Raw genomic sequence first — 20,618 nt, 5'->3', positions numbered from 1 at the left:
TGAAAAAATAAGCACTGAAACATGAAAATTAACCATATTCTATTGGAAAAAAAGCTTTCTAGAATCTAGTATATACCCCACTATAATAAATAAGCAGAGCACAAAACACAAAGTAACCCTTTTTAATGAGTCGCCTAAACATCATTGCATAGCACCGTCAATATAGCTGGTCTAGATCAGGGCAGTAAACAGCATGCAGGATGTAATTCACCACTCCTATGCTGGACTCTGCTAATCTACACAGTAATCATTTTTTTTTTTTTTTTTTTGAGACGGAATCTCGCTCTGTTGCCCAGGCTGGAGTGCAGTGGCACAATCTCGGCTCACTGCAACCCCCGCCTCCCGGGTTCAAGTGATTCTCCTGTCTTAGCCTCCTGAGTAGCTGGGATTACAGGCACACACCACCACACCTGACTAATTTTTATATTTTTAGTAGAGATGGGGTTTTACCATGTTGACCAGGGTGGTCTCAAACTCCTGACCTCAAGTGATATACCCACCTTGGCCTTCCAAAGTGGTGGGATTACAGGTCTAAGTCACCACGCCCAGCCTACACAGTAATCTTTACTGTAAAACTCTGATCCATACTGGTCACCTTACAATTTTCTTTCTCGAATAACATAGAAGCAGAATTTATTAATGTTTAGAATAAATATGTTCACAGGATTCAAATTTAACAAGAATGAAAAATAAAAGGGTATACTGCACTTAAAGTGTCTTATCACTCTTGCCCAGATACCCAGTTCTCCTTCCCTTGGGCAATTCATGTTAGTAATAATTTCTTATGTATCCTTCCTGTGAGAGCTTGTGTGTAAGTAAATATGTGTGTGAATATATACATGTGAGATATATATATATGAGTCCTTTTTTAAAGACCATCCTAGGCAGCCAAATGGGCTTGGCACCTACTAGTCATCTATTACTAGTGGTATGGGATATACTAGTGGTGAAATAGCGCTGATCTTATGGTTCTAGAGTAACCTGGTTGTTCCTTTCTGAAGCATCACTTAATACACAGTCATTTAGTGCACTGTTTTTCAAAGTGCAAGTTGTAAACCACTATGTCATAAAACTAGTTTAGTGAACTACAGCATTTTCCAGAAATTGAAATAAAATATAACAGAAAATACTGGAATATTGTTTCATAAAACTTTTGTTTTAGTTTCCTATATGTGTATATATAGCATTCACAAAGTAAAATGTATCTCTTCTTAAGGATCATAGTCAAATTAATTTAGCCATAGCATATTGCCTTTTTCTACAAATTAGTATCTAAATCAAAGGCCAAAATATGCTTTCTCAAATGATTTTCTTTCCAAAAAAAATCTTCACTGTCATTATCAAAGTTCTTTGACATGTTATTAGCATTCAAATATACCCCATAATAACCTCAATAACCTAAAGACAATTGGTAATTGGCTTGCACATCCTAGGAACTCCCAACTGGTTAGCTAGGAGTTATTTGATTATCCTCCATTAATATGACTGAAGTTTTTGGAACCCTTTTTTTGTATTATGTCAGTCTTACTGTATTTCCATATTAATAACAGAGTCAGCCACAGATGCCTACATGACAGTTTATCCCAAATGGTTTATCTTACTTGTGCTAAATGTAACTAGATAATTGTATGTGAAATAAAGGAAACCCTATGTCTTTAACATGGCATGTGAGCATTTTCAGGGAGTCTTTATCTTACTACAGTTGCAAGATTCTCTCTGAAAAGGCTATAGTGTGTTCTATAACATTATGGCTTTTCATAGTAAATTTAACTTTATAATGCTTTATTTGAAATGCAAAGCTAGTTTTCCCAAAGTATATACAGTTCCATTTATGTTTGTGATGAAAAAAATTCTGCTTTTTCAACAATCATGGGACAGATTGAAATACTCCCACCACTTCACTGAGGACTACTCATAAAATAGTCTAAAGTCATTACAGGCATGCCAGTTTGTGCATGCTTTTGCTGTGTTCATCAGGTTCACCTAGCTAATATTTTATAGACAATCGGCGGATGTCTATCTGCCTTGAGGAGAAAGAAGAGAAATAGTAGTAAGAGTAATAGCACCACATAGTTTACTGACCGCTTAGTATGAGCTAGGCCCTTTGCTAAGTATTTTACATATTTAGTTTCGTTCTCACAATAAAGGGGCACTATTATCTCCATTTTACAAATGAAAGAAAAGAAACTCAGAGAGGCTTAGTAATTTATCCAAGGTCACACACCATTAAGAAGCAAAGATAGGATGAAGTTAGTTGATTCCAAGGCCCACATTCTTTCCACAATACAATACCAACTTCCATGTAGTATAGATTAACCAATTATTCCTAATTCACCAATGTTTTTTCACTTTTTCCAAGCCACAAATCAATCTCTATTTTATTCCCTAAATTAAGAGTAATGAAACTTCAGAGTTTTGGAACCTGTATTACAGTTATCTTCTGGAAGCCCTCCCAAACACTCCACTTTATTTTGTACAACTCTACTCCTCCCTCTCTACATTCCAGCCACCCACTGGCCTTACTTCAGATCCCCAAGGATGCCAACCCACTCCCAGCCCTCCCACTCCCAAACTGAGAAACTTCATGATTTTGTCTTCCCCAGTTGCAATGCTCCAATTCTGAACTGGCTAATTCCTACATATCCTTCAGTTCTTAGACTGAAAGTCCTTCCCAGAACACACAATCTAAACTGATCCCACTCCTACAGTATATCATAGCAGCTGTTAGTTTTCTTCACAAACTAACCCAATTTGTAATTGTATATTAATATATTTTTGTTGCAATGTCTCTCTAATATACACACTCCATGAGAGCAGGGATGATTTCTGTATTGCTCACCATTATATTCTTAGAATATTTTGTGTCTAGTATACCATAAGTGCTTAGTAAATAAATGAGTGCAAAGGTGGCATCATTCCTTTACTCATTTATACACTAATTTGTTGAGTATATCATGCACCGGTAATTGTACAGCTTAGTGGTATCTACACAAAGCAGCAGCTCAATAAATACTTGACTAAATGACAGAAGAGAGTAGAACTTATCTTCTAGTTACTGTTCTCCAGAAGGCTTTATTTAGGGTTCAGGTCAGTGAATCTTCGACATGTCCTTAAGAGAGGGATGTTCTCAAGAGCCATGTGGAATTACTCACCTTCACAGTGAGTACCCCGAGAATGGCTATGCAGGTCTCAAAGACTTGTCTGCTCTCCCTTTAACACTGTCATTACTCACACACAGACAGACACACATACAAACACACACTCTCTCCTCTTTTCTCTATCTTGGGCACAATTTTTAAATTGCCAAGGTTTTTTCCTACTTTGATCTAATTTCCTTTATATTGTTTAGCTCCATTCCATTTCTGGGCTTTGGTGCCAATGGGGTTTGGTCTTTACTGGTACTGCTTTTCTTTTACCTGAGGAATTTATCCAATTTCATTACATTTTTGGTTCTCCTCCCTGGCACACCCACTAGGAACTTCTTTAGGGTCAAGTATTACCTAACAGGTAAGACCGGCAGAAGTCCAAATACCAGACATAGGAGATTTACCCCTTCTAATCACTTTGCTAAAAAGCTAATTCTATAATGTGTCCAAGCCATTCCACAAGTGATTCCTACATTCAACAAAATGAATAAATGGTTTTACACAATAAACTTTTTTCTAGTATCTAATTTTATTTACAAACTGTCAAAGAAATTTTACATATCACCAATTAAACACTGACATTATTAGGACAATTCTGGCCTGCTGCACCAAACTAAATAATTAGTAATAGCAAATATCTTCCTCTCAGCAGACAGAACACCTAGCATAGGCCCAGCATTCTACTTCATAGGCTCTGATGTCAAAGATATAGTCCCTGCCTACCAGGAGCTTAACATACTACTACTGGGGATGTGCTTATCACAGTGATTTACAAACCAAGATATATACATAAAATGTGGCATGCTAAATGACAAGATACATAGATAGCAAATGATTTAGTATTACAAACTGATTTATGAACTGATATATTATTTGTATTACATATAACATGTAATTTTCATGCTATAATTGTGCCACTATACATAGAAACTCTGCTTATCCTTTGTAGTCACATTTGCCCAGTGAATAGCTTTCCTGGGTGCAGAAAAGTTCTTTAATAGGACATACCATCTCTAATCTACTGTTAAATTTGCCAAGTATAAAAAAATGTTTTGGGCCGGGCGCAGTGGCTCACACCTGTAATCCCAGCACTTTGGGAGGCCGAGGCGGGCAGATCATGAGGTCAGGAGATCGAGACCATCCTGGCTAACACGGTGAAACCCCGTCTCCACTATAAAAAAAAAAAAAAAAACAAAAAAAGTTAGCCGGGTGTGGTGGCGGGCACCTGTAGTCCCAGCTACTCAGGAGGCTGAGGCAGGAGAATGGCCTGAACCCAGGAGGCAGAGCTTGCAGTGAGCCAAGATCGTGCCATTGCACTCCAGCCTGGGCAACAGAGCGAGACTCCATCTCAAAAAAAAAATGTTTTGGAATACAGCCTTCCACATTGAATTCCATTCTCTAAAATAAAGTGTTGAAACTTTAAAATATTAAATAGGGCCAGGCGCAGTGGCTCACACCTGTAATCCCAATGTTTTGGGAGGCTGAGGCAGGAGGACTACTTGAGCCCAGGAGTTCGAGACCAGCCTAGACAACAAAGTGAGATGCCATCTCCACAAAAAAATTGTTTTAAATTAGCCAGGTGTGGTGACACACACCCATAGTCACAGCTACTCAGGAGGCTGAGGCAGGAGGATCGCGTGAACCCAGGAGTTCAAGGGTGCTATGAGCTGATTGTACCACTGCACTCCTGCCTGGGCAACAGAGCAAAACCCCATCTCTAAAAATAAAAATAAAATATTAAATAGAGAGGCTCAACATTAACAAAGTGAGCATATCTTATGAATTGTATTATCACCAAATACGTCTCATAGAAAACAAGATGAAAACAAAAGACTTTGCCACTAGTGGAACAGTAAGGAGATAAGAATGAGGGCTCAGTAACACTGAGTGTCCACTACATGTAGCATTTTACCAGGAACTTTCCATTTTCTCACTTACTCCTTTCTTACATGGCCAACTTTCAATTACCCTCCAATGGTGAAGCGTCAAATCATGAATAAATCATCCTATGAATAAAAGACCCATTTTAGCCACAAATTTTAACATCATTAAAAAGGAAAATATTTATTAATATGAAATATGCCAGATGATGGTAACTTACAACAGTAACCTAAGGGAGAATCTGAGATCTTTTTAAGAAGTCAATGGTAATTACACCATGAGAGACTTGGATAAAACACAGAACAAGCAAAGTTTGCCTTTGACATCTTTATTTCCTTTTCTTCAGAGTTAATCTCCCAATTCACCCTTTCTCACTTCCCTAACACAGCCACACTCCAGAGAATGAAGATCCTGACTTTTTTAGATAACTGATCAGATAATCCCTAACTTATGAATTGGGTGTATTTCCCAAAGCTTATTGCACCTAGATCTCATTTTCCCACAGAAACTGTACTATAACAGTAATTAGGTTCCCAGGCCAGTTCACAAGAGCCTATTTAACATATATGGTGCTGAAAAGCTGTACATTTTGCCATAATAAGCAGGAGAAAAGGAATGTGATACTAGTAATGAGACAAAATAGGAAAATCGAATACCCAGGTTATCTCCTTCCCCCAACTGGTTCAGTAGCTATAGGTTGGTTGCATTTCCCTGCCACACCCTCTTCCTGTCACACCTAGTCTACAATGACACAATGCTGTCCCATCAATTTTAGGAATCACAGATACTCTGTTCCTCATTATTATCGACCAAAAAAAGAGGGGGGTGGTATGTCCCTTCATTCTCTTCCCTGGTTCATTTCTCTCTCCATAAAGTGAAAAGAATTAGGAGAATTAGGAACACATGCTGCCAAGAAAGGGGTTAAGGGTAAAGAGCAGCAGCCATTTTTTTTTACCAGATAATAATGTGACTCCTGAATCCAAAATATTGTGGTTCATATATATCATTTACTATTTTTGTGATGTTGAAGGAGCTGCTTTACATTCCTAAGTCTCATTTACCTTATCTGTAAAATAGGGTAGTGATAGCACTACCCAGCATCTATCTGCCCAGCATCCCTTCCCTCTTTCCCTTTGGGGAATTACCTTCAGCGCCATTCTGTATGGCTTTGGTAAAGCTCAAAGGGGTAAGGACATGTGATGCAGTCTTAGCCAAATAAGAGTACCTCATCCCCTCTGACCACAATGATTAATCAGTCTAGAAATGGTCAATTATACAAGCAAAGACAATGTCTTGCTCTTGAGACATGGAGAGGAGTTGCTCAGTTGGACTGAAGTAAGCCTGGAGCTGTCTGTGTAGTGCTTTCAAGTCGTAGAGTATCTATCTGCAAAAGGTAAGAGACTGTAGAAATGAGAAAGATTCCTGATAACATCTGTGAAGCCAGCTCCACCACTACCCTTCAAAATACCCATTTTTCCTTAAGCTAATGTGAGTTGTGTGTCTGCCCCTGGCAATGGAAAAGAGCTCTATTTAATAGCCCTTCAAAGAGCTGTTAGAAAGCTTAATGATAACGTCAGTAAAGTACCTGGCAATAGCAAGTACTCAATAATTGGGTTATAGTTTAAGTTGTTATTTTAGTAATCAGAAAATTTCCCGAAGGAGTGAAAGGGAAACACTGCTAGACACTAAAGCCAAAACGCAGGTAAGCCTAAAATAGTATTCCTGGCCGGAGGTAGCAGTGTAGGGAGAAAGTGAACCCTCAGGCAAGGAAAGAACATTAGGAGGCTCACAGCGATTATCCGGCTTCAAATGAATTCACAGTGAAAGAACTAAAAAATTTTACTTCTTGCACTAAAATTCACAATAGGATATGATTGTCTTCCCAAAAGGTATTTATTTGTCTTTTCAGCGTCTTACTGTTTAAACAAAGAGATTTCAAAATGTACAACTATGATTTTTAAATCTCTAAAGCCAATTGCAAAGTTTTAAAGATCTCAGATGACCCAACCCAATTTCCATATGGTTCATACTTACTTTAGCCATTTTTTTTTCTTAAGTGGTAACATAAGTTTATTCATTAAAAATTCACTACATTCTAAGGAAAGTACTCTTCGACTTCTAAAACAGATGAATTCCTTAAAATTTTATATAGAGAGAATTGGAATATCACTATAGAATGTGAGAAGAAATCACAAAACTGAATACCCCACACTACACACCATCCTGCCCAATCAATAAGGTTTCTCTGGCACTCTGAATGCTGTCATATTCCCAAAACAACCATCCCTCATTTAGTAGCTACTACGACATGCGCAAGGAACTGTGCTAGCACAAGCCATGCTCCACAGAATGTCCTTCATTGGCGAAACAGAAGTATCTAGCTACTACATTCATTTGAAATTCATCATTTTCCCAATACAGAGGAGGAGAAAACCAAAGGAATTTTCTCAATTTTATTTTATTTTTAAATTTATTTATTTATTTTGAGGCAGAGTCTCACTCTGTCGCCCAGGCTGGAGTGCAGTGGCACGATCTCAGCTCACTGCAGCCTCCACCTCCTGGGTTCAAGTGATTCTCTTGCCTCAGCCTCCTGAGTAGCTTGGATTAGAGATGTCTGTCACCACACCCGGCTTTTTTTTTTTTTTTTTTTGTATTTTTAGTAGAGACAGGGTTTCACCATGTTGTCCAGGATGGTCTCAAACTCCTGACCTCAGGTGATCTGCCAGCCTTGGCATCCCAAAGTGCTAGGATTACAGGCGTGAGCCATCAGACCCAGCCTAATTATCTCAATTTTAAATGTTACTCCCCCGATTTTTTTTTTCTTTCAAACTCTGGTCTTCCCTTGCCTATTCAACTAGAATTTAATGTGAGGTATCAACTGATTTGGCACATAATTATATACTTAGTGATTTTGAGATTCTGTGAAGAAAGAGTACCTCCATTTCTATACAAATTTGAAAACCACAATGCCAAGAGTTGAGGAATCAAAAATAGTATAAGCCATGGCAGATCAATTCCCTCAATGAGTTACAACTCTGTTATAAAGAGAGGATGGAGAAATAAAAAAATTAAATTAAAAATAAAAAATTTTAATAAGTGATGAAAAAGGCAGTCAACCGACTTCTACAGGTGATCTGTGAAAGGAGTGAGATCATTAGAGATAGAAATAGTAATGAGAAAGAAGGTGATTCAAAAGAAGTAGGGTTTGAAGGAAAGAAGCATTTAATATGGCTAGGAGAAAAGAGAGACAGAATGGTGGCAATTTCGGGCTGTGCTATGATGTTGCTACGGCAGACCTGTGAGTTTTATCTAGCAAACTCATAATGGTTAGAAAAACAGTTGTGCTGTGAGAATTTTAAGTCAGGTAACACACACAAATTCTCAATTTTACGCATTTCAGTCTAAGCTCAACGTCATATAAGGTAACAACCTCATTAAACAGAAACTAAACCTCAAGATCTCTTATCAATGATAGAAAATATATGAAATCCAGGTCCTTGTCAGGAACTAGAACTAGAACTTCTGTTTTCCAATCCTTATTGAAGGTTTGGTACAAAAAAACATGCACAGAAATTTTTCTATGCATGGCTCTGAAATGCATAGAAAAATGCAGGTAATCTTTTCCTTTTGACTTATCTGAATTGTATTCTTGAACTAGACCAGATTAGACTTCTGCTGATTTATCCCACTCATAAACTCTAATAATTATGGTTGCTGGAAGAATGTTTATCCAAATGCTGTCCTCTTTATATACTTCAGGTCTCAATAACAGGAAAAACAATGTTTTTATCCAATGGACACTAAATCCTATGGATTACCCCCTTTGCTTTGGCCACAAGGAAACTCAATGGTAATATCTGCAACCTTTTCCTAACAAATGGATGGACTATCTAGTTTGCATCTCCAGAAGGAAATGTTACCTCAGTTTATTATTCTCCTATCTCTATTTTCCTTCTTCTGACTCCCTTACTTGGCCCCTTGAATTTTTTTTTTTTCCTAAATTGCCTCAAATCCTTTGTGTGGAATAAGCTGGAGTACAACTAAATAAAACTAAATAATACAAAATCTAGAATTTTCAGTTAAATAGAATGAAGGGATGTTAAAACATTACATTTTACTTTTAAGAAAAGTCAAAATAAATTTTTTTAATTCTAAAAAAGAGAGTCAAAAGAAAAAAAAATTGCAAAAGTTTTTTTTAAGTCCAGCACACCTACCAGAATTAATATACATTCAAGCCAATCTCCTATAACTTTGATATTTGTTTATACCACTATACATTCACAAATAAAACTCAGAATAATGACCCAGGACACTAACAGAGCCTATTAAATAAAATATTGAAATATTTCAAGTTTTTCCTCTAAAAAAATAGAAGTAGGTTGAGACATCATTTTACATATATTTTAATCACCATAATCACAATATTTTCTAATTAAACCCTCAGAAACCCCAATTAAATATAACATCTTACCATTATCTTACCATTATCCAGGTGATCTAAGAAATTGTGGACACTCTCCAAGGTTCTAACCTGGGCCTCTCTCTAAACCCAGTAGGCACTTCTCCTGTCACAATTATCAACCACATCTACGTGAATGATTCCAAAATCTCTATCCCATCTCCACTGAACTACCCTGTCAAAACCTCAATTTATTTATTTATATATATTTTTTGAGACAGGGTCTTGCTCTGTCACCCTGAAATGTAGGGGTGAGATCATGGCTCACTGCAGCCTCAACCTCCTAGGCTCAAGCGATCCTCCCACCTATGTCCCCACAGTAGCTGGGACTATGTCACGCCTGGCTAATTTTTTTGTTTTTTTGTAGAGACAGGGTCTCCCCATGTTGCCCATGCTGATGTCAAACTCCTGGGCTCAGGGGATCTGCCTGCCTCGGCCTCTCAAAGTGCTGAGATTACAGGTGTGAGCCACTGTGCTTGGCCTAAAACCTCAATTTAAATAATTAAAGTGGGCCAGGTGCAGTGGCTCATGTCTGTAATCCCAGTACTTTGGGAGGCCAAGCAGGAGGATCACTTGAGCCCAGGAGTTTGAGGTCAACCTGGGCAACGTGGTGAGACCTCATCCCTACTAAAAATAAAAAATTAGCTGGGTGTGGTGGTGTGCACCTGTAATCCCAGCAACTCGAGAGGCTGAAGTGGGAGGATCACTTGAGCCCAAGAGGTTGAGGCTCAGTGAGCTGTCATCGTGCCATTGCATTCCAGCCTAGGTAACAGAGCAAGCCCCAGTGTCTTAAAAAAATGATCAAAATGGAGCTTCATTATCTTTCTCTTCTGCCTCACACCTCATAAACAGTCTGTTCCAAAGATCTCATTTCTGGCAATGACACCATCATTCTGTCCAATTCCAAGGCTTCAGTCATCTTTGCCCCTTCCTTCATCTCTGGTATTCCATCCTATCCAGCTTGGTCACTTCTTTTGAAGTGATCCAACTTCAAAGTGATCCCCAATCAAACTATTTCTCATTATCATTCTAGTTCTTTTGGTGTTCTAATTTTCATTTGCATGTTTATTTTCTTACTTCAGGCCCTAATAAGTTGGCCTCTCTGCCTTATCTCTCTCCTCTTGGACGGTCCATCTCACCCTAAGTTCCACTGTCTCAGGATTGTTTTTTATCAAGTCACTTCCCTTGAACCTGCAGCAGAACTTCCTATAACATATTACATCAAAGTCACATCCTTCAATCTGAACTTTCAGGGCGATCCAGGATCTGGCCCCAAAATGATTATCACACATGTCTCACAACTATCCATAAATCACCATTCACTGACCCAGGATAAGCATGTTAATACACCTACCATGCTAAGTCACATTCTTTGCTTATTCTGCCTCTCCTCCGTACACCTTGGAATGCTCTCCTCCCTGCCTTAGCCAACTCTTATTAATTCTTCAGGACATGGCTCATGTCTCATCTCAACAACGAAGCCCTCTGCTTATTATATCCTATATGCACTGTGTTTTTACCTTATTTCCTTCTGTAGGCATAATCAATATCCAGCTTGATATCAGACGTTAATTGTTCTCTAACTGTTTCACGTCTAAGCTTTCCAAGGTGGTCTCATCCATTCCCATGGTTTTAATCACAAACTGTAAGCTGACTTCCAAATCTAAATATCTATACTTGTCCTCTTCACTAAGCTTCAGACTCACATATCCAGCTGCTTACCTAGCAGTGCCCCTTGGATGTCTAATGGGTATCTCAGATTTAACATGTCCAAACAGAACTCTTACTTTTTACCAATGAGATGCACTTATCCTCTCCTTTCTTGCTCATTTCAGCTACATTATTCATCCAGTTCCTCAGGCCAAAAAACTACGGTGATTATTCTTCTTTTGCCCTCACATCCCATTTCAATCCAGTAGGAAGATTTGCTGGTATTAATCCCAAAATATAGCCCCAATCTAACTATTTCTATTCATTACCACCCTAGCTCGTTACAATCAGCACCCCCACCTGAACTTCTCTGAGTCTTCCATCTGACTTCTCTGCTTCCACTTTCTCCTTTATTCTTCACAGTGCAGGCAGAATGATCTACTCTAAGCCAAATGAAATCATGTAACTCTACAGCTTAAAACTACCCAATGGCTTCCTACTGCATTAGACTAAACAGACTAATAGACTCCAAACTCACTACATAACTTGCCCCATTCCTACCTTTCTGGCCTCACTTTCTGCAACTCTATTAATTGTTCATAATTCTTCAGGATCACTGGTTTTCTTTCTGTCTCTTGGCAAGTAAAAACGGGCTTCTCCACTGACTGCTATCTCTGCCTTGCTCTTCATCCACAGCATCCTTCATATAATTACCTCCTCTCTCATCTTTTAGGTCTCTGCTCAAATGTCACCCTCTCACAGAGTCCCTTGACCACCATAAATAGTCACTCTTTATCCCATTGCCCAGTTTTACTTGATTTGTACATGACTCAGTGATAAGTGCTACCCCCTCCCACTAGATGTAAGCGGCTTCAGTTCTTTGAGGGCAGATATCAGGTAAAAATTTTTTATTTCCAATTATAGTTTGCTTACTACAACCCTAGGTATGTAAGAATGCAAATAAATATTTAGTGGTCAACTTATAAGAGGAATATCTATGATCTGCACAACTATACAATTTCCCAGAGCCAGATATAAATACAAAGAAACTACAAAAAGGCTGCTGCTGACATGATGACTATTTAGTATAAGTTCAGAACAATATGATGCTCGACTTGAACAGGTTTTCCTAATCACTCCTTTCTATTGCAACCACTTAAACTTCATTAAAATGACAACTACTGGGCAAATAAGTCAAATAAAGCAAACTGAAGTCTTACTTAATGTTATAATGTCCAGTTTTCAGTGTACATCTATCAGGAAGTTGAGCAAGTTTCCTCGAAAGCATTTTAAAATACTTTCTGCACTCCTGCATTCCTGTGCTTTGTTCATAATCAGTAGAAGCAGAAAGTGGCAGTCCATCTCTGACACGAATGACTGAGGCAGATAAAATCATAGACATTTCAATCAACAGAGAAGACCTAAAACAAAATGAACAATTTGGGTTACATAAAAATTAAAGCCAAACTTGATAAGCATATGTAAAAATGTTCAACTTACTAGTAATATAAGAATAGTAATTAAAATGGCCAGGCGCGGTGGCTCACACCTGTAATCCCAGCACTTTGGGTGGCTGAGGCAGGCGGATCACAAGATCAGGAGTTTGAGACCAGCCTGGCCAACATGATGAAACCCCTTCTCTACTAAAAATACAAAAATTAGCTGGGCGTGGTGGTGCACACCTGTAATCCCAGCTACTCAGGAGGCCGAGGCAGGAGAATTACTTGAACCTGAGAGGCAGAGGTTGCAGTGAGCCGAGATCGCGTCACTGAGCTCCAGCCTGGGCAACAGAGTGAGACTCCGTCTCAGGAGGAAAAAAAAAAAAAAAAACTAATTAAAACAACATACTATGCTTCACTTAACATATTAGCTTTTTTTTTTTTTTTTTTTTGAGACAGTATCTTGCTCTGTCACCCAGGCTGGAGTGCAGTGGCACCATCTTGGCTGACTGCAACATACCCCATCCAGGGTTCAAGCAATTCTCACGCCTCAGCCTGGGATCCCATGCCACAGCATAGGATGTGGCTGGGACTACAGGCGCCTGTCACAGTGCTGGGATTACAGGCATGAGCCGCCACACCCAGCCACATTAGTTTTTTAAAAAATAATACTTCTGTCTGGCATTCTCATAAGTACAGATGCAAGTAAAAACTGGTACAAACAGTTCTCAAAATGATTTGGCAATTTCAACAGGAGTCTGAAGGCATACCTTTTAACCTCAATAAATTTAAATATATACCTGTCTTGAGAAAAATAATCAGAAATCCAGGCAAAATTTTAAACAGAAAGACATTCTTCCACTCAAATAACTGAAAGCAATCTAAATATCCTATAAAATGGTGATGGTTAAGTAAATTATAGTATATTCATATAACAGAATATAATGCAGCAACTAAAAGTTAACGTTTGTGGAGAAAGTTTAATAATGTGGTAAAATGCTTATATGTTAAGGAGAAAAAAGCAGGATAAAAATTGCAAATGTTTTTACACAAACATAAAGAGACGAAGATAAAGAGAAGGAAAAAGGGATTGAAAAATGGATGCAGAAAAAGATGCCAAATTAAGAATATGCTCACCTCTAAGAAATGGTATTATTGGTAATTATTATTTTATAATTTCCTAAATGTTCTCAATAGTCACAGTATAAAAATATACTACTTTTATAATCAGAAAAAAATTATTTAAAATAAATCCTAAAGCTAAAGGAATATTGGTTTTAATGTTGTTCTCAATCTTTTTACCAGAAAGTAAATCTTAATGGCCTATTTTATTGGATTCTCTTCTTGCTTTACAAAAACAGATGAAAGGACTTCACAGGCCTGAGTCTGAAGGAACTCAGGTCAACAGTCACTCAACCTTTCATAAAATACACAGTGGCTCTCAAACTTTAGCTTGCATAAGAAGTTGAAAGTTTAGTTAAAAATGCAGATTTCTGGGCTCTGCCCTCAAAATTCTGAACCACTGACTGTGGGATAGGGCTTGACAATCTGCTTATTGTCTAAGGCCCATACTTTTAAAAACATTAAAATATGTTCACTATCTAAGATTAAGTGATAACTCTTCTCTGTCAGGCCATCAAAGCACAATGTCACTAAGAGCTTCCTCACTAGTGGTGAGGCAACTGGTGAAAATTCAAAAATCTGATAAAAATCTCATAGGCATTTTTCCAAAAATATTGTCTCTTAGAGACTAAATTAATCCTTATCTGCCCACTTAATCTAGGTCAATATTATCTCATTCCAAAAAGGAAAAAATGAGTTAGCAATATATATATATTTTAAAAAAACCCACAGAAAACCAATTGTTACAAAGCTTGTAAATCAGAAGCTGATAGTTTTCACTGCTGTGTGAAGTCAAAATCTGACTTCCCATTCATGGTGATAACTGATCTGACAATAAAAATTAACCCAACTAATAAAGCTAATGCCTTAAGTTCACTATCCCTTTTTCCTCTTTTCATGAGGAAAAAGGAGAAATCTCTAGGTGTTACTGTGTCATTACCCTTTAATATTTTTCTCCTTTAGAGACAGGGTCTCGCTGTGTCACCCAGACGAGTGCAGTGGTGCGATCTCAGTTCACTGCAACCTCCACCTCCCAGATTCAAGCAATTCTCGTGCCTCAGCCTCGCGAGTAGCTAGGATTACAGGCATGCGCCACAACACCCAGCTAATTTTTGTATTTTTAGTAGAGACGGGGTTTTGCCATGTTGGCCAGGCTGGTCTCAAACTCCTGGCCTGAAAGTGATCTGTCCGCCTCAGCCTCCCAAAGTACTGGGATTACAGGCATCAGCTACCACACCCAGCCCCTCCATTCATTTAAAGAGAAAAATATCCAAAAGCAAATTAGTCTTTTTACTACAGTGGAATCTTGAAACTAAAGTCCCAGTGTGACATATCCCAATCGGTGTTTTTTTCCACTCATCTAGTTTTTTTCTCTCCTAAAAGCAGTAGCATGAAAAAGCTGGGATCCCTGAAGAGATATCTATACTAAAAACTCCTCTTCAAATTTTTTTTACCATGTTTTATTTAATTATTAAATCACAATTGTAACATTTAGCCTAAGAAAGTAGGAAAATGTCTTACTTTATACCCTTAAGCATTTATTATTTAACTATAAAACTTTTGTCTTTCCAGAAGTACACTGCAACACAACCATTCTGGGAATTAATTTGAGGGTGAGTTGTAACTTACAGTTCTAAATACCCACATTTTAGTATTTAAAAGTAGTTGGGTTGGGTGCCATGGCTTATATCTATAATCCCAACACTGCTTGAGGCCAGGAGTTCAAGACCAACCTAGACAACATGGTGAGACTCTGTCTCTACAAAAAAATTTAAAAATCAGCTGGGCATGGTGGCACACGCCTATAGTCCTTGCTTTGGGGAGGCTGAAGCAGGCCCAGGAGTTCGAGGCAACGGTGAGCTATGATTGTGCCACTGCACTCCAACCTGGGTAATGAGACAGATCCTGTCTCAAAAAGTAAAATAAAAGTAGACTGTATTATTTTATGTCCGGCCTCTCTAGGATCCTAATAGAAATATTATGAATAGACTTTATTAATAGGTTGCCAAATTTCATGTAGTCTTCAAAGTTATTCTTTAGTGACTTGGAGGACAGATCAATAAATACATGATCCATACTTTCTAAAACACATACTGTAAAAAGAATACAATTTGTAAGTTCCATTCATTTACCAAACATTTACTGAATATCTAATGTGTCCCATGAATTATGCCAGATAGCAGGAATGAAGAGTCCTACTATCAAGAAACATCACTCCTCAATTAGAGAAACTCAGATGAAAAGAGCAAACAACGCAGGTGTGTTGCCCACCACTTCACTAACTGGAAAACTAAAGTTGGACAAACTTACATTTCAAATACTCCTTTTTGTTGTTGTTTTTTGTTTTGTTTTGTTTTGAGACAGGGTCTCACTCTGTCGCCCAGGCTGGAGTGCAATGGCTCACTGCAATCTCTGCCTCCTGGGTTCAAGCGATTCCCCTGCCTCATCCTCCCAAGTAGCTGGGATTACAGGTGCTCGCCACCACGCCTGGCTAATTTTTATATTTTTAGTAGAGATGGGATTTAACTGTGTTGGCCAGGCTGGTCTCAAATTCTGACCTCAAGTGATCCACCTGCCTCGGCCTCCCAAAGTGCTGGGATTACAGGTATGAGCCACTGCGCCCAGCCTCAAATTTTCCTAATACGTACTTCAGCCTTTAACCAAAAGCAGAACACAGCAGTTACATTCCCTGTCAAAATTATTACAAGGTTGTCAGAGAATTGTTTCTACTTATCCATAGATAAGATTTTTCTTAGGGAAAAAATGAAACCTCTTTCTACCACAGTAATTTGATTCAGCATCCAAACCACTTGAATTTAAGCCTGACAAACGGGGATGAATGTTCAATGATCAACGTCAGGCTTAACTAATTTGTAGACAGATTCCAATCACCTTAGGCTAAGCTGTCTCTCCATCAATTCAATAAACATGCCCCTACTTTTTTTCTTTTTACCACGGATTCATAATATAGTTTGTTGTTTTTTTTAAACTAATCTTATCTGGACTGTGCTAGCAGAAAAGGAAATCTGTCCATGTCAGGCCTAAGCTAGGTTAAAGTATCTTTAAGGTCTAAGGAGGGTTGTGGTTGGGAAAATCCCAGGGAAGAACCAGTGGAACTGCGGAAAGCAAGAGATTACAACAACTGCATGAGAAGATTTAGGAGTTTTTAGCTTATCAGGGCCATAGATAAATGTTTAGGGCACTGGGCCATTTCTCCTCACCTTTAATACAGAGAAAATATTACACCTGCCTTTGTACAGCAGCAGTTAACTCATAGGGAACCTTAACAGTGGCTATTTTTTCCTCTCCCCATCAGCAACTGTTGGAGGAAAAAGCACAAGTTAGAATCTAGGTAAATCTGGGTAAACTTTTATATAAAGGCTGAGGAAAATAAATTCCCACAATGCCAAACTACTATAGTAGTGGTTTGCAAGTTCTTGGACCCAGGATAACAAGACACCCCTCTTCTTCAGAACCTTGTGGGGGTAATGACTATGGGCTCAATGTCTCAGGAAGGTATCTCTCAAAAGGTAATAAACAAAGCCCAACATGTAAGTGGATTTTGTATATATGTTCTAACCAAATGCTTTCACAAATGCCACTTTTAAGATAAAAACATTTTATACTGGGGGCAAAAGCACTCATATTTATTTTAGTTCATAACTTCCCAGTCTTCAATCATCCAAGTACCACTTTCAGAATTATCTTCATCCACCTGTACTATTTACCTAATATTGGCCTTTGAATTGACTTACTTTTCTTGTCCTTTATTTTTTAGCAATTATATCTGTGAAATCAGTTTTGAGATGTTAAGTTTTTCTCCTAATTTAAATTAAATGAACTTGTTTCATTCAAATATGTATGTGTGTGAAAATTTTGGGAGAATTTTTTAATGTTCATTTGCTTATCAAATTATCTTGCATATGTGACAGTACCAAAGTTTGGGAAACAATACCAATATGGTACATATTATTTTATTAAAAGTGCTCGGTGAGGGTGGGGGATAAATTGGGTGATAAAGAGGATGGAATTTTTGCCATTTTGCCTATGCTTTCTACCTCACTAGCACTGTTTGACATTCCTATTATGGGTGCTTGCACTGCACAGTATGTATAAGACCTCAGGCTTCACAACAGATTTTACCCACATCTAGGACAGGGCCCCCAATACATGCTCAAATGTGTCAATCCCAACATTTTTATAGTGCCACATAGTTCACAGTTGGGTAGGTAGAACCACCATTTTACAGAGGAGGAAACCAAGGCTCACTTTCTCAATGTCACACTGCTAGTATATAGCAGAAATGGTACTTTGGTCTAAGTTTCTAGTATTTCTACATCACTATGCTTCATCAGTCTCCCAAAACCAACAAGAGGCAAGAAACCAGGGATATAGAAACCAGCTATTCACTTGCTGCCTGGGTTCTAATCCTGGCTCCACTATGTACCAGCCATGTAAATTTGGGCAAGCTTTGCCTTTCTATATCTCAATTTCCACATCTATATATTGTGGCTACTAGTAGTATCTATCTCACAGGCTTGTTTTAAAGATGACAATAGTATCTATCTTGTAGGATCATGTAAAGGGCCTGAAACATTGCCTTGTAACATGCTAAAAGCACTACATTAAATATTTGCTATATTATTTATTGATTACTCTCCATGGACCACGCACTTTATACACATTACCTCATTTAAGCCTTCCAAAAACCTGCGAGGTAGGTATCATTAGTTCCATTTTACCTTTGAGGAAATTCAAGCCCAGAAAGCTTAAGGAATTTTTTTTAATCCCTAAACTAGTAGGTGACAAAGTAGGGATTTAAACTCAGGCCCAATTCTAACAACTCTGTGAGACACTCAATGAAGGTCACAGGCACCCCTGTGATAAGACCTGGGCCTCTTTCATATACCAACATAAGATATACTTTGATTTTAACCAGTTGCACGCAACAACAACAAAAAAGGCACTAAACAGATGTGATGGTTTTCAACATAGGAAATACCCTAATGTCCCATTACTTTAGGATATGGTCACAGGTGTCAGAGTCAAATACTGAATGAATCTTAATATATCAGAAATTGTAGGTACCGTTTAAGGCATTGCCTGATTCCTTACAATCTTAGCATGTAAGCAAATATCAACAACATGGAAAGTGATTCAGAGTTTGAAAAGTGGCTGTTTCCCTGACTGAAGATCCCAACATCTCCAGTCTGGTGGCTGACACTTTTGCTCTGGGCTAGGCTTTGCCTTGGCTGAATAGGCATAGGAGGGACTGGTTCTCAAGCTCGCCCCCTGCCCCAGGTGGATGATCCAGGAAACTAAGCAGCAGGAGAAAAACTATCTTAAGCTGTCTTCACTGACAGAGAGATTCAAGCCAGCTGGGGCTTGTCCTTTTCTTTTTGAAGCCTCCTCCACTTGCCAAGCCAATTGCTCAGGTCTCCCTTCTGCCACATCGTTCCCAAAGTGACTCTTGAGACAGGGTCTCAAGAGACTTCCGTGAGCCAACGCGGGCAAATATCTGGGCTCAGTGCTCACTCCATCCCCACAAGACGTGAAGTAAGACACTGGTTCAAGTCCCATTCTGCCTAAAAGAAATAGGAAATGCCACCTCAAGCTCTCGTGGGCCACCTACACAGGTAGATCACCGTGTTTCTGACACCTGGGCGCCAGGGAATCCCCACCACCATGCTGACAGCCAAGTGCGACTGTCCCTCCCCTTCAGACACTCCTTCCCTGGCTGCCCAATACCCTAGGCGGCTCAGACGAGGGGCAACCGCCGCCCGCCTGGCCCCAGAGAACCCTCAAGTCGAAGGGGACGGGGTCCCCGCTTGCCCGTCCCTCCAGAGCTCCGCGGCCCCGACTCCCACCCCAAAGGCACAGACTTGGCTCCTGCCTGTGGGGTAGGTCTTCAGTCCCGAGGGCGAAGGCCGAGGCTGTGGCGAGAGGCAGGGAGAGGGAGGGGAGAGGCCGGCAGGGATTCGAACGACCCCTAAGAAAGGAAGAAGAGGACTGGGAGGGGCCGGGGAGTACCTGTCGAGACGGGACCCGCCGCTCCGAGTGACGCGCCCAGCAGTGCATTGTGGGGCCTGGGAGGGACCCTTCGGCTGGGCTGCGGCGCGTCCAACGTGGCTCGCGCCCGCGGAATCAAACCACGCCCCCGTTCCCTCAGCTCGCCCAGGCCAATCAGGTTCTGCAGGAAGGACACAACAAGCCTCCAGCTCCTGGGGCCCTCCTTAGTTCCACCCGCTCCAGGAGAGATTGGCAGCTTCTCTCGCACCTGCGCCAGAAAAATACAGAGTCCTCTGATGACAGAACTACGTGGACTTCAGAAATAGGGCCAATCTCTTCCGCTTGCCGCCCTGTATCTGCAGGCATTTTGTCTTTCACACGCGGCCCTACAGCAGACACTTATGAAGGGAACAGGAAGAAAAGCCCCCTCTGGGTGAGCAAGGAGAAGACCTGGCCCCGTCTGTTCCCACACACAAAAAGGAAACTAACCATGGCAGAGAAGTGCCAGATGCTGACCCTGCGACCCCTTCCAGCCTTCGCATCGGTCATGCATTATTAAACAGGCATTTCCTGACTGTTTACCATGTGCCAAGCACCGTGTTAAGCACGGGGTTACAGGAGTGGACATAACACTTGATGGAATTTAAGGAGTAATCGGAGCAAGAGACATTAAAGCATAAATAGTTACAGAATTATAAATTGTCAGTATTGGGAGGGAAAATTAGTGGGTGCAATGATCAATTAACTTTGGACTGTCAGGGAAGAGACCTCTGAATAAGTGCCTTTTAAGCTGCAGGCATATTAAAGAGCCTTAGAGAATGTTCCCCGCCAAGGAAATATTATGTGTGAGGTTGTTCGGGCATGAAAGAACTTCGTGTGCTCTAGGAACTAAAAGGAAGTCAGTGTGGATGG

The 20,618-nt window shown here is 39.6% G+C and overlaps 1 protein-coding gene across 6 annotated transcripts in view; it reads right to left on the bottom strand.

Annotated features, from left to right (window-relative positions):
• Positions 1–19,942, bottom strand: part of SEC22A (SEC22 homolog A, vesicle trafficking protein) — a 70,319-nt gene extending 50,377 nt beyond the window's left edge. Inside the window, exons 1-3 of one of the 6 annotated variants that reach the window (XM_054480633.2) lie at positions 19,728–19,856; positions 16,919–17,016; positions 12,357–12,557 (exon numbers count right to left, since the gene is read on the bottom strand). In XM_054480633.2, coding sequence (XP_054336608.1) covers positions 12,357–12,538 — 182 coding nt within the window. In that variant the 5' untranslated portion in view covers positions 12,539–12,557; positions 16,919–17,016; positions 19,728–19,856. Of the gene's footprint in view, positions 1–12,356; positions 12,558–16,918; positions 17,017–19,590 lie in introns of all 6 variants that reach the window. The other 5 variants (XM_054480637.2, XM_054480638.2, XM_063661669.1 and 2 more) reach the window with 5 other exon arrangements.
• Positions 19,943–20,618: the final 676 nt, after the last annotated feature.

This window comes from Pongo pygmaeus, chromosome 2 (assembly GCF_028885625.2).
Source record: "Pongo pygmaeus isolate AG05252 chromosome 2, NHGRI_mPonPyg2-v2.0_pri, whole genome shotgun sequence".
Lineage (NCBI taxonomy): Eukaryota > Metazoa > Chordata > Mammalia > Primates > Hominidae > Pongo > Pongo pygmaeus.
Note: the sequence above shows the minus strand (reverse complement) of the source record. Positions and strands in the feature narration are given on the sequence as shown.